At 35.7% G+C, this 14,876-nt stretch overlaps 1 protein-coding gene across 5 annotated transcripts in view; it reads left to right on the forward strand.

Moving 5' to 3' along the window:
• Window positions 1–14,876, forward strand: part of ROCK2 (Rho associated coiled-coil containing protein kinase 2) — a 136,226-nt gene that overhangs the window by 92,932 nt on the left and 28,418 nt on the right. For all 5 annotated transcript variants that reach the window (XM_023252105.2, XM_006930517.5, XM_023252107.2 and 2 more), the window contains exons 6-17: window positions 502–646; window positions 2,495–2,633; window positions 6,351–6,442; window positions 7,232–7,391; window positions 9,323–9,383; window positions 9,981–9,992; window positions 11,300–11,379; window positions 11,531–11,579; window positions 12,175–12,310; window positions 12,416–12,507; window positions 12,741–12,987; window positions 13,346–13,452. In XM_023252105.2, the coding sequence (XP_023107873.1) occupies window positions 502–646; window positions 2,495–2,633; window positions 6,351–6,442; window positions 7,232–7,391; window positions 9,323–9,383; window positions 9,981–9,992; window positions 11,300–11,379; window positions 11,531–11,579; window positions 12,175–12,310; window positions 12,416–12,507; window positions 12,741–12,987; window positions 13,346–13,452 (1,320 nt within the window). The remainder of the gene's footprint in view (window positions 1–501; window positions 647–2,494; window positions 2,634–6,350; window positions 6,443–7,231; window positions 7,392–9,322; window positions 9,384–9,980; window positions 9,993–11,299; window positions 11,380–11,530; window positions 11,580–12,174; window positions 12,311–12,415; window positions 12,508–12,740; window positions 12,988–13,345; window positions 13,453–14,876) is intronic.

The raw sequence follows: 14,876 nt of genomic DNA on the forward strand, positions 1-14,876 counted from the left end.
ATTTAAACATTAGATCTATTTCCCCCATTTTTTTTCTTAATAATAAGAACCGTTTTTATCCAGCCTCCAAACTAGGCTCTTTGTAATCTTAAATACTGCCGGTTCCTTTGAAAATACCAAAGCTTCCTAATTCTTTTCTCCAGGTTAGTGCCTTAAGATCATGTTTTGTACTTCCTTGTAACTGCCCTCCTAACTAATTAGTAGTGTAAGAAAAAGTAACAAAAGGTGTTGATTTGCATGGAATTCCCATGCAGTGTACCACTTTTTACTTCTTTCATCGATGAAGCCTCCTGTATTTTAGAGTTGAATTCCCGTAATCCTGACACTTCTAAGCATTTCGTGATACATTTACCTCCTGTCCTCCTAAAGCTATATCAGCAATGAAGCTCTATTGGTAGCAATTTGTAGCCACTATGTATATAATAATAAATGAGTTAGTTGCATTTATGTGTCTATGGTTTTACATACAACTGTTTTTCTTGATCTCTGCTCTCTACCCAGACAGGCATGGTGCATTGTGATACAGCAGTTGGAACACCTGATTATATTTCACCTGAGGTTCTCAAATCACAAGGGGGTGATGGTTACTATGGGCGAGAATGTGATTGGTGGTCTGTGGGTGTTTTCCTTTTTGAGATGCTGGTGGGTAAGTAAATATTTTAACTGGTTCTGTTTTTAAAAACCCACCTGATACCACTTTAGTTTTAAGTGAAGAATTTGAAAATATGAGGAAATTAATTGTGTGCTGTGGAAAGAAGTGGAATTTTTTAAAATGTGGAGTTAGTTTTATCAGTTATGACAGGTTGTTATTGGAAAATTAAAACCAAGCCTTGTACTGACACAGTGATTTAGTGGATTATAAAAGGAATTAAAAGTATACTGCTGGAAATAATCTTTCAGTAGACCTTTTTGTATGAAGACAGTGTTAGAATAAGAAGCAAGTATACAGCTGCAGTGGGCCTCCAGTCCAAGATTTTCTTGACCAAGTATTTGTTGTAAATATTTTAAATGTAAAGCTGTTAATATTTGTTTCAATAATAATAGAGGATTAAAAGTACTCTTTAGTTTATGTAATTGTTACCTAATTGATTCTTGTCAACTGTGTTTCTTCTGTTGTATTTATCTATGGTTAGTAAATCTAGTAAAATCGTTAATAGTTATTGACCTATTTGACTATCAAGATAAAAATATTTTATAATAGTATTTCATTCTCAGAAAACTCAGAGGCATATTTAATAATTTCTTTCACTGTGACCAAATCAAAATTTGAAAGGCTCATGTAGTCCAAAACTTTTTTTATATCATCACTTTCATTCTTAAGATTTCTGATTCCAAAGTACTGGGGTCACAAAAATATCTTGTGGCTAAGGAAGCCAATGACTGAATCATCTGGCTTGGGGATGAGGGCAGATATAGCTAAATCTACTTTCTGGGGCAAGTGTGATAAGACTGATAATGTTTTATGAAATAACTTCAGAGTTGAAAATATATTTTTAGAAATTGAAGAATTTATTTTCTAGAGGATGTCCCTAAAAAAATTGATAGCGGAAAATCTGTGAAATCTGTGGGATAGTTGAGTATGATTATTAATGAAAAAAAAAATGAGAATATTTTGAAGTCTCAAATTTGAATAATAATTAGCCATGGACCATTTTTTGGCCTAAGTTGTTTTCTCTTGGTGACCATCTCGTGTATGTAGTACTGATCTTGCTATGCTTAAACTCATGTCATTGTATGACCTCCATCGTTTTGGGCCTTTGTTACTGAAGTGCATCCCTTTATTTATTTATTATTATTATTTTTTTAATGTTTATTTATTATTGAGAGACAGGGAGAGAGACAGCATGAGCATGGGAGGGGCAGAGACAGGAGAAGACACAGAATCCGAAGCAGGTTCCAGGCTCTGAGCGGTCAGCACAGAGCCCGATGCGGGGCTCGAACTCACCAACTGTGAGATCATGACCTGAGCCGAAGTCCGATGCTCAACTGACTGAGCCACCCAGGCGCCCCTCCATTGCTTTATATGCAGAGTGTGTTCCCTGGTAGCTGTCCATTCTCCCCACCTCTGGCCCAAACTGATGATACATTAGGTGTATTTTGTAATCTTTTGAAAGTAGAATATATTCTAGGATTTGCCTGAAGTCTTCTAGGGATTTAGAAAATAATGTACTTTGGAGGAACTCACATGACACCTTTGAAGGGACCATTTAAATTCCTGCTGTTGTTTTCAACTCTGAGAGTTGAATTTAATGAGTTTGAATGACACTGATTTACAGTATTCTGAGCCTACTCTGGTGCCTGCCTGCTCAGGTTAGTTAGAACTGGACTTCATTTAAAGGACTCTGTTGCAGTTAAAAATGGCCCTAGAAAAATCTTGAATTCATTTGTCCTTCCATGCACTTGACAAATTTAAAGTTAACATATTTAAATATTATGAAAAGTGTTTAATTTGCATTCTCTGTTACACTCGGTGTCTTCTTTCTTGAAATTCTAGGGGATACTCCATTTTATGCAGATTCACTTGTAGGAACATATAGCAAAATTATGGATCATAAAAACTCACTGTGTTTCCCAGAAGATGCAGAAATTTCTAAACATGCGAAGAATCTCATCTGTGCCTTCTTAACAGATAGGTAATATACATTGAATTTCTTTGTAGAGAGCCCTTAACTTCTAAATTCGTAGAAACGAAAGCATAGCTGTCTCTTATTTGCATACGAAATCTCGTTCTCTTTTTCCAAATTGCATTTAATTCTGGATGAGGCTTTTCCTACTGCTAGGCCTGGTGTTGGGTTGCTCTCGTCGTTATGTGTGCGCAATCCCATTGAAATCTTAACTCTGACCTTAACCTTCGTGTCTAAAAAGAGAAAAATAGAACTTGGTAAGATAATGTATTTGAAAGAAATAAGGCTTATGTTATTCACATTTTATCCTTAAAAGTAATTAAGCCATAGGACTCTTATTTGTACATCTTTTGAGAGAAGGGTGTTTTGTGCAGATACATACTTGACTGGTTATAATCTCAAAAGCTGTTTGTATTTGACTTGGGAGTGCCCCCTTCCCAACCTTTTTATATTTGCATTTGAATATGAGTAAGTCTGCCTGGGAAATTCGATATTTTTTTAAAACAAAATGGGTGAACAGTGTTGTGAAAACCTGCCTCAAAAGGAGAAGATAGAAACTCTTTGGAGTTTCTTCCTTGGCCTTTCTATTTAATTCTTTTAGATTTGTGGTAAGAGTCATTCTATCAAAGGGCAACATTTATAACTGGTGTGTGCACTGCAGTCCAAACTTGACACACTAGCATTATGATCTTAAGGAAATTATTTTACTTTGGGGGGAAATTATTTTACTTACCCATAAATGATGGGGTCAGATTCAATCAATGATAGCTGAGGGCATTTCGAGCTCAAAAGTGCTGTGATTTCTCAGCAAACCATATTGATTGTTAGCCAGTTGCTGTTACAAGGAGTCCTGTAGTGACTGTCCTCATGTATTCATATCTTTGCCTGTATTCTGGAGGATAAGATCTTGAAGGTAGAATTCTAGGATACACACTTTAAAATGAGTTGATGTTGCAGTCCCTATCAAAATAACACCAGCATTCTTCACAGAGCTAGAACAAACAATTCTAAAATTTGTATGGAACCAGAAAAGACCCTGAATAGCTAAAGCAATCTTGAAAAGAAAACCAAAGCTGGAGGCATCACAATTCCCGACTTCAAGCTATACTACAAAGCTGTAATCATCAAGACAGTATGGTACTGGCACAAAAACAGACACTATCAATGGAACAGAATAGAGAACCCAGAAATGGACCCACAAACATATGGCCCTCTAATCTTTGACAAAGCAGGAAAGATTATCCGATAGAATAAAGACAGTCTCTTCAGCAAATGGTGGTGGAAAAACTGGACAGCAACATGCAGAGAAATGAACCTGGACCACTTTCTTACACCATATACAAAAATAAACTCAAAATGGATGAAAGACCTCAATGTAAGAAGCCATCAAAATCAAGGAGAAAGCAGGGAAAAACCTCTTCGGCTTCGGCCACAGCAACTTCTTACTCAGTATGTCTCCGGAGACAAGGGAAGCAAAAGCAAAAATGAACTATTAGGACCATCAAAATAAAAAGCTTTTGCACAAGGAAGGAAACAATTAGCAAAACTAAAAGGCAGTTGACAATTATCAAACTCAACACCGAGAAAAACAAATAACCCAGTGAAGAAATGGGCAAAAGACATGAATAGACACCTCTCCAAAGAAGACATCCAGATGGCTAACCAACACATGAAAAAATGTTCCACATCACTCATCGTCAGGGAAATACAAATTGAAACCACAATGAGATACCACCTCACACCTGTCAGAATGGCTAACAACTCAGGCAACAACAGATGTTGGTGAGGATGTGGAGAGAGAAGATCTCTTTTGCACTGCTGGTGGGAATGCAAATTGGTGCAGCCATTCTGGAAAACAGTATGGAGGTTCCTCAAAAAATTAATAGAACTGCCCTACAACCCAGCAATTGCACTACTAGGTATCTATCCAGGGAATACAGGTGTGCTGTTTCAAAGGGGCACATGCACCCCAATGTTTATAGCAGTACGATCAACAATAGCCAAAGGATGGAAAGAGCCCAAATGTCCATCGATGGATGAACGGATAAAGAAGATGTGATCTATATATACAATGGAGTATGACTCGGCAATCAAAGAGGATGAAGTCTTGCCATTTGCAACTACGTGGATGGAACTAGAGGGTATTATGCTAAGCAAAATTAGAGAAAGACAAATATATGACTTCCCTCATAATGAAGAATTTAAGATACAAAACTGATGAACATAAGGGAAGGGACAAAAATAATATAAAAACAGGGAGGGGGACAAAACATAAGAGACTCTTAAATATAGGGAACAGAGGGTTGCTGGAGGGATTGTGAGGGGAGATGGGCTAAATGGGAAAGGGACATTAAGGAATCTACTCCTGAAATCACTGCTGTACTATATGCTAACTAACTTGGATGGTAATTAAAAAATTAATTACAATGAGTTGATGTTGCAAAATTGACACCCAGAGAAGTCACATCAGGGTGTATATCTGTTGATTATAGTTACTTCTTCATTCTCATCAAACTGAATATCATGATTTTATTTCCATCTGAAGCATTGTTAGTTTTTCTCATTAGAGAGGTTAGTCATTTTAATATGTTTATCAATTACAAGATTTGTTAATATCTGATTACCAATCCATGCTGATAAACTCAGAACAGATCCTGTATAGTGTTTGATTTGGGACTAGATGGGTTGATGAGGATGACCATAATTTGTGCTGAAAAGTATAATATAAAACAGGATATATAGCACATGTTAATGAAAGGAGTACCATTCATGAGAAATTTGCCTAAACAATTTATTGCGGGGTGGTGGTGCAGTCCAAGGAATGATTGTAGATGGAGAAAAGATATTTTCTTTTCAATTTCTTTTCCATTATTGAAAAGAATTTAATGCCCTCATTGTGCTAGCAGTACTTCCCTCTAAAGTTTACAGGTTTTTTTTTGTTTCTATTAAACATAGCTCCAGGGGCATATATTTAAAAAAAAGATGCTTTTTATGTACATACAATCTTCATTGAAGACTCAAAAGGTCAAAGAATGAAATTGTTCATCAGAGTTAATACTGATAGCTTCTAGCAATGTGTGAATTCTTTTTAAGAGATTTTTAAAATAACATTTTTATTAGAGAGGCTTTGAATAACTCTTCTGTATCAAAGTTAGACCTGTGTTCGTTTTCCATCATGAAGTTGGTCATGCAGTTTTGGCCCATGCAGATGAATATTTTTACTTGAAAGCCTCATGTGTACTTTTGTTTGATACAAACTACAGAGGGAAATACATTTTCTTTTCCATGGCATTTACTATACAGTCCTTTTAATCTAGAGAGATCATATATTATAAAATTGGCATTGCTTGTTTTTGAAAAACGCTTAAGCTTGAAACTTTTGATAAAGATATCTCGGGGCACCTGGGTGGCTCAGTCGGTTAAGCGGCCGACTTCGGCTCGGGTCATGGTCTTGCGGTCCGAGAGTTCGAGCCCTGCGTCGGGCTCTGTGCTGACAGCTCAGAGCCTGGAGCCTGTTTCGGATTCTGTGTCTCCCTCTCTCTGACCCTCTCCTGTTCATGCTCTGTCTCTCCCTGTCTCAAAAATAAATAAAACGTTAAAAAAATTTTTTTAAGATATCTCAAAGTCATTTGTGATCCTTATTTTGATCCTTGTCAAGATAAGAGTTATTTTTTTTTGTTTTTTTCATAATCTTTTTATAATACAGTCTTAACTTGTATTGTTTAGGGAGGTACGACTTGGGAGAAATGGGGTAGAAGAAATCAAACAACATCCTTTCTTTAAGAATGATCAGTGGAATTGGGATAACATAAGAGAGAGTAAGTCAGTAACTTTAAATATTTCCATTCCATCACATTTTAAATCTCAAAAATTGATTCCTCTTTTGAATTAATAAGCATGTTTGATATTCTTAATGATACTACTTTTAAATTGGGAGGTTTCATTTCAAATTTGTTCTGTGGCAATATTCATAACTAAATTAATGTTCCTCAATATCTTAAACTAATTTGTATTTATTAGCAATATTTCTTAATACTTTTATAATAGATTTCTTAATTTGGCACATTTTTTATGAATCCAAATAACTTTCAGAATCAGGGAAGTAGCCTTGAATTTGAATGAGTTTGAATTAATAAATCACTATATGGAGAGCACACTTTGATGAATACTAGAATAAGCATAGTAATTCATTTTAACTTTATATATTTTTGACATTAATTCATTTTAAGAGTAAGAAATATTTTACTTACAGAGTATAAAAAGCTGAAGACTGAAGAATGTATGTGCAAGTTACTGCTGCTTTCAATTTTAGTACCTATAATAATACCATATTCCTCTCCTTGTTTAGTAGATTTATCTATAGATAAAGCTGATCTGATATAGTAATAAATAGTTAATAAGGTTTTCATTTTTTGAAATGATAAAATGTAAACCATGTTACCAAAATTTTCTATGGTAAATCATAATGTTATTGATTAGTTATATATTATTAATATGTCATGTGCTGGTATCACACAATCACATATTGTAATTGATATAAAACAATCTGGGTGGCTAGTGTATATTTGGATTATGCATAAAACAATTCATTTCTTTTCTTCTAACAGCGGCAGCTCCTGTAGTACCTGAACTCAGCAGTGACATAGACAGCAGCAACTTTGATGACATCGAAGATGATAAAGGAGATGTAGAAACCTTCCCAATTCCTAAAGCTTTTGTGGGAAATCAGCTGCCTTTTATAGGATTTACCTACTATAGAGAAAATTTGTATGTGATTTGTTACATTTTTATTGCTTTCAGATTGTGCTGTAAGAGTTGTCTTACTGTGATACTCTGGACTATAGAAGATAAAGTGCTCATTTGTTTTAAACTGCTGACTTTTTCAAAAGTTACTTTTCATTTAATTCCATTATTTCTGAATGTTGTATTCAGTTACAGATGAATGCAAGGCACTGTTCTGTATTCTTTGGGGGATATAGAGTAAGACCAAATACGTATTTTTGAAGGAACTTATCAACTAATGAGGGATATAAGAGAATAATATAGTCGTAATGAAGGGTAGAATGTGATATTTGCCTTATGAAAGGTACTGGGCCACCTGGGTGGCTCAGTTGGTTCAGTGTCTGACTTTGGCTCAGGTCATGATTTCATAGTTTGTGAGTTCGAGCCCAATCAGGCTTGCTGCTGTCACACAGAGCCAGCTTCGGATCTTCTGTTCCCCGCCCCCGCCCCCCCGCCCCCCCGCCCCCCGCTGTGCCTGCTGCTCCCCTGCTCTCTCTCCCTCTCTCTCATAAATAAATCTTGGGGCACCTGGGTTGCTCAGTCAGTTGAGCATCCAGCTTCAGCTCAGGCCATGATCTCACAGTTTGTGAGTTTGAGCCCTTCATCGGGCTCTCTGCTGTCAGCACAGAACCTGCTTCACTTCAAATCCTCCGTACCCCTTTCTCTCTCTGCCCCTCCCCAGCTCACGCTCGCGCTCTCTCTCTCTCTCTCTCTCAAAAAAAAAAAAAAAAACCAAAAAAAAAAAAAACAACATTAAAAAATACATACATTTAAAAAAGGAAAAAAAGAAAGGCACCAAAATATCTGAGGTGGTTCAAATAGAATGATTCTGAAGAAAAATAAAAGTCACATCTTTGGGGTGAGGGTACGAAGTCAGGTAAGACCTCAGGGAAGGGGTGGCATTTGTAAAAACAAGAAAGGGTTTTGAGTGGCCGAGATGTGGGGAGGTTAGGTGACAGTTGTGGGCAGGTGAACCATGGAAGCCAAAGTGTGGTGTGTTAGCACGCGTTGGGACAGAGTAGCGTGGTCCTAGGGCTCAAACACAAAGTGCTTATTGCTGTATTTTGATCATTTGGAAGACCTAATGAGATTGCGAATGTTTTGCCTACAATCTCTCCTTGTAGCACAGAGCCTGGCACAAGACCAGTAAATACTGATTGCAGTGAGTATTGGGTGTAAAGATTAAAAATTGTTGGAGTTAAGCAGCAGGTGATTATTGTGTGCTATACTGAGGGACTTTTGACTTTGACACGTAGCGAGGCATTAAAGACATTGGAGAAACATATTTGAGAAACTTGGTACTTCCATGTATGGAATGGTAGGGGTGACCAACCATTATGGTTTGCCCAGGACCGAGGGGCTTCCTGGGATGTGACCAGGGACTTTCATGCTGAAACTGAGAAAATTCTAGGTAGACCAGGATGAGTTGGACACCCTGCCAACGGTAGTACTCTCAAAACTCTTGTCATGCTCACCGAGATGAGGATATGAGTGCCTGGAGAAACCCAAGCATATTTATAGGCAGTGAGGAAGGACCCAGTTAAAGTGAGATACTGATATTTAAATAGAAGTGATGACTTATGTATTAAGACCTGGGAATCAAGAGATGTTATCTTTGAAAAGGTGGAGAGGGGTCTCTTTTTTAGAAGATATCTAGATAAGATAGTTCTAGGAACTCAAAATGAGATGAAGACTAGAACATCAGATAAGAGGGGGGGGCAGAACAAGTGCAGCATTTTAAATTATTGAGAATGATATAAATGTCTAAAGGGGGAAAACAGTGCTTCATTTAAAATATGTTGAAGTAAAAAAGAGAAATCTTTGTGGTTGGAGTTTAATTATGAGAATAATTTGGGGATATTAGAAAATGGATTAAAATGACATGCAAAGAATTTATCTCCTGTGTTTCCCTCTAGGTTATTAAGTGACTCTCCATCTTGCAGAGAAAATGATTCAATACAGTCAAGGAAAAATGAAGTATGTACAAATGTTTACTATTTAGTCACATGTTCGACTAATTTAGTAATATCCATGTGTTTAAAAAGTTCATTTGATGCTACTTTTTGAACCATTTTCTGGTGTTCTTTTTTGTAATACAGTTCACAAAACATTGAGATGATGGATTTATTTGACAGGTAGTATTGTGGAAGATAGGTGGCTAGTAAAAAGATGAATTAAACATAGCTTTTAGGCATAGTTTTAATAGCAAAAAAGTGATAGGTTTATAAACATCTACAATCTCAGAAAATTTTATAATCTTAGTACTCTAAAAGAATATAGATAATAAGCTATAAGGGTACAGAAATTGTGGAGAAATTAATATTTTGAGTGGGAATGAATTCAAACAAAGGTTAATTTTATCAAACTAACAATATTTTGCAGCCTCTATAATTTGTAACCATACACAAAAGTAAATCGTGCGCACGCATACACGTTAATGAGGATGCTAACATTTTCTCCTTAAAATTTATAGAAAGTAAAAAGATTGGTTAGATAATTTTGGCGTGATTTATTTTAGGAATTTTATAAAGCATGCATACATTTTAGATTTCCTTTTTGTTTTGTTTTAAATAGGAAAGCCAAGAGGTATGTTGATGTCACTTATGTTGAAAAACTGAGAAAAACACATCCCTCTGACAATGTTTTGATAGAGCCATTTTCCACCTAGCATTTGGAGTGCTACATCTACTTAAGAGAGAAGTTCCCAGCCTTGTTTCTACCAAGTATTTCTTTTATTATTGCCCCTATGGATTTATTGTTTAAGTATCTATTATGTAATTTTCTTATTTTTATTTATTAAGGATATATAACTGATAGTAAGAATTTTGAATGAACAAGTGAAAATAAGCGTGATCAAATTATACTAATGTAATAATAGCCAAAAGTAGTTAAACATGACTTGTTCATTGGCCTGTGTGTTCTTATTAGGGAAAAATGATAGTTTTGCTTAAGATGTATAAAATATTTAAGAAACCATGAGTTTCTTAAAGAAACCTAATCACTAGAAAGAATATTGGCCTTGGAATCTAATAGACTTGGATTGATTTTTTGGCACAGCCACTTATTAGCTAAGCCATCTAGAGAGTTACTCACCTTTTTTGAGGTTCAGTTTCTTTATTGAGTACATACAACACTACCTACCACCTTTTTAGGGTTGTTGTTAGGGTTGTTGAGACAGTATTTGTAAAGTGCCTAACATGGTACCTAAGGCATAAAAGGCACTCAAAAAGTTGAGCCCTTTATGAAGGTAATGATGCTCCAAAAATGGATTATTTAGTACGTAATATAATTGCAGTTGGTTTAAAGATCAACATATCTGGCCTAGAAGAAGATGTAAAGCATGGCAAGGAAATGACTTATAATCAATTAGCCGTCATTCCTGGAAGACTTACTGACCGTAACTCCTTATAGTAGTGTTCCCGGCACTGTGTAGAAAGATATAAAGAAGAACTTAAATTCTCATTTTTAAGAGAAGTAATGTATTTTTGAGCAAGTGCAGTTAAATATTCCAAATATTTGTTTCAAATATAGACCTTTTCATCTTGTAAGTACACTGTGTGACAGTATTTTTACATAAATAATCTGCAGAAGAACAGTGGAGCATATCAGAGGGTATCCTTTATTCATAATGAATGAGAGACTTGGCGTCATAGAAGAATTCTGCCAAGATTAGAGCGTCTCACTCGTATATTTACGTAATGTTTATATACATAGAAAGCAAGAGATGGAGAATTTTTTCCTTATGTTGGTAAAAGTCACATTAAGAAGGTACAAAAACTGTACCTGTAAAGGATCTTATATGAAGCTTAAAAAACAGCTTATCCTTCTCTTTAAGCCTCTCATATTTTAAATGTGACCAAAATTTATAATTGTAGTTTCTTGTTTCCGGACAGATTCAGAAAAAACTATACACGTTAGAAGAACACCTTAGCACTGAGATACAAGCCAAAGAAGAATTAGAGCAGAAGTGCAAGTATGTTGTTTAGATAACGAAATGTTGTCTTTTAAAATTTAAGTTCAAACGTTTTACCAAAAAGGAAGAGTTATAATTATATGATCATCTTTGAATTTATACTAAGTAAATGTTTTTATTGTAAATCACTGTTTCTTTTGAAATCCTTTAGATCTGTTAATACTCGCCTTGAGAAGGTAGCAAAGGAGCTAGAAGAGGAGGTAAAGTTGCTGTATGCTTTTCATTAAAAGTTTTGTTTGCTACAAGTTGTGATGCCTGCCTTCCCTGCAGGGAGTTGTCTTAGAACCATATTAACACCCATCTTGATATATAGTAAGACCCACCTTATGTTGCACTGGCGAACAGGTTACAGGATAACCTTGGTGATAAGCCTCATTTTGTTATGGGTTTGCAAACTTGAGTGAATTTAGAATGTGTAGATACTTCACGTAAAAAAAATTTGCATTTGTGTCAGTTACTTGGCTTAACAACAGAAAGTGACCATTGTTTCTTCTTTTAAATTTCTGTTCCTAACATTTCAGATCTATAGTTTATATTAAGTGAAGATGGTTCAGTGGTAATGGAAGTTACGGAAAGTTTGACTTTCAGTAGTAAACCATTAACAGTATGGTCTTAATAATTTAAGAGAGGTGTGCTATTTTGAAAGTAATGGAAAACGTTACTGTAAGTTTTAACAAAACAGCAGTTACAGCCTTTTTTAAAGTTCTTTTTTATCTGCTTGAAATACTAAAATAGTGTTTTCATTTGATTTTTATACATACTTTCCTTTGATAGTAACTTTAAGCATTATTTCAGATTACCTTAAGGAAAAATGTGGAATCAGCATTAAGACAATTAGAAAGAGAAAAGGCACTTCTTCAGCACAAAAATGCAGAATATCAGCGGAAAGCTGATCACGAAGCAGACAAGAAACGAAATTTGGAAAACGATGGTTTGTGGTGTAGAATATTAAATACTTACCAAGAAAAAAAATTAAATGTGTATGTACGTGTGTGTTGTCGAAGCTTGCCACTGAAATGCTTTTTTTTAATCACAGTTAACAGTTTAAAGGATCAACTTGAAGATTTGAAAAAAAGGAATCAGAACTCTCAAATATCCACTGAGAAAGTAAATCAACTCCAGAGACAAGTAGGTCAATCTCCATTTGTAATAGGATATTGAATTTTCTTGATGATAACTTACTAATTTTAATTGGAAATGTTACAGAAAGGCCTTTGCCTCTGATTTTAAAGGGAAATCATTAGGAAACTATTTTGAGGTTTGTTTCTTACTTTAGTTTGTAACAGGCTGATAAACAGAAGTATTTTCATCATATACACTCGTGTTTGTTGTTGTCTGTTTGATTTTGAATGGAATAACAGCTGGATGAAACCAATGCTTTGCTGAGAACAGAATCTGATACTGCAGCCCGATTAAGAAAAACCCAGGCAGAAAGTACAAAACAGATTCAGCAGCTGGAATCTAACAATAGAGATCTTCAAGATAAAAATTGTCTGCTGGAGACTGCCAAGTTAAAACTTGAAAAGGACTTTATCAATCTTCAGTCAGTTCTAGAATCTGAAAGGAGGGACCGAACCCACGGATCAGAGATAATTAATGACTTACAAGGTATTATAAAGTAGAGATTGCACTTGAATTCATCTTGATGATTTATATTTCGGAAATAACTTTAGATGATGGATGTATGTGCTGGAATAGCACATTTCTGAATATACTACTCTGTTATGTGAAGCATAACATACGGAATGCATTGATAGAAAATTTTATGAATAGAAGGTTTGCTTTCAAATAGTGTGAAATATTTTAAATTACCAAAAACCACCTCCCAAAGTGACGGTTTGGGTTCCAGTTGACTTAGCCATAAAGCACTCTACCAACAATTATGAAACTTCTCAAAAATTTTTATTCTTAATTTAACATATATATACTTTGTGGGCTTATTGTTTTTAAAATGTTGCAATTTTAGGTAGAATATCTGGCCTAGAAGAAGACTTAAAGAATGGCAAAATCTTACTAGCAAAAGTAGAGATGGAGAAGAGACAACTACAGGAGAGATTTACTGATTTGGAAAAGGTAAAACATGTTCAGCTTTATATTTTGTAGGAAAATGACAAAGAGTTTTAGATTGGAAAACTTAACTCTAAAATAAGGGGTATCGGTATGGTTTCAGTGGAGGTTTCTCCCTAGGGACCCAAGGAAAACTTAGATTTTGACTACAACGTATCTTTAAAACGATAGAAAGTTACAATGGCTTTTGGCATTGAAAAGTTTTTCTTTAAAACTTCTGTAAGCCAGGGATGATTTTTAGGTTGTGTGCAGTTAAGGTGTTATTTTTGTTCACTTGTCCATTCTTTCAAGTATTTAATGTTATCATCTGTGGTAGAAATCTCAGGATGCAGTCTTTGCTTGCCTTTAACAGCCCCACAGTGGGGCCTCCCGGCTGTCTCAGACGGTAGAGCATGTGACTCTTGATCTCTAGGTCATGAGTTCAAGCCCCCACGTTGGACGTGGAGCCTACTTAAAAAAAATAATAAATTAAAAAAAAATACGATCTAAGGAGTAGTACCTAAAGTCACTAATAAAGTACACAGATAATTCTAACACAGCGTGGTAAACAGACTACTCGAAGAATGGACAGGGTATATTGGACGCACAGGACGAAGGCCTAATCTGACAGGGCAGGATTGGTGGGCAGGGCAAAGGCACATTCTGAGTTGGGCAGGACAGCAGGAGCAAAAGTACAAGATGGGAAATAGAAAAGGCACAGCTGGTTTATTTAACGCTAACTGCTCGATAGTTCTGGAGTATAGAGCAGGGGTCAACAGATTTTAATCTTTTAAGCAAAAGACAATGAATGCTTTAGGCTTTGAGGGCCATATAATCTGTTGCAACTCAGCTCTGCTGCAATACGTAAAGGAATGGGTGTAGCTGTGTTCCAGTGAAATGTTATAAAAATAGACATCAGGCCAAAATGCACCTGAAGACTGCAGTGTGGTTCTCATGTCAAGTGTGAGGAATTCACTGACCAGAATGAGCTACAGACCTAGGCATGAGCTGGATCATGTGAGAGTTTGAATATTCTGTTAAACTTAATTTCTCTAGGCAACAGACCCAGCCACTGAAGGGCTTTAAATTAGATGCTCTTTTTAGACATACATTTAAGATAGATCGTCGTGTTCCATGTGTGGAGAATAAATTTGAGGAGGACAAGATAAGAGGGGGGGAGACTAGTCAGAGACGTTTTCAGTAACTCAGATGATGGAGACTTAACTGGTACGGTGGTTAAAAGGATGGAAAATGGGGGTGAATCTGAGAAATATCTGGAGATAGAATATTTGGTAGCACTTAGTGATGGCTCAGATAAGGCATATGTGTGGTATTTAAGGAGGACTTCTAGGCTCTTACATGGTGACAAGATATATAATGGTAACAGTAATTCATAAAGAATAAAGGGGAGAGAAGAATGAAGGGAAATAGCTCTTTCAGAAGAAATGATG

Source organism: Felis catus, chromosome A3, assembly GCF_018350175.1.
Source record: "Felis catus isolate Fca126 chromosome A3, F.catus_Fca126_mat1.0, whole genome shotgun sequence".
Taxonomy (NCBI): domain Eukaryota; kingdom Metazoa; phylum Chordata; class Mammalia; order Carnivora; family Felidae; genus Felis; species Felis catus.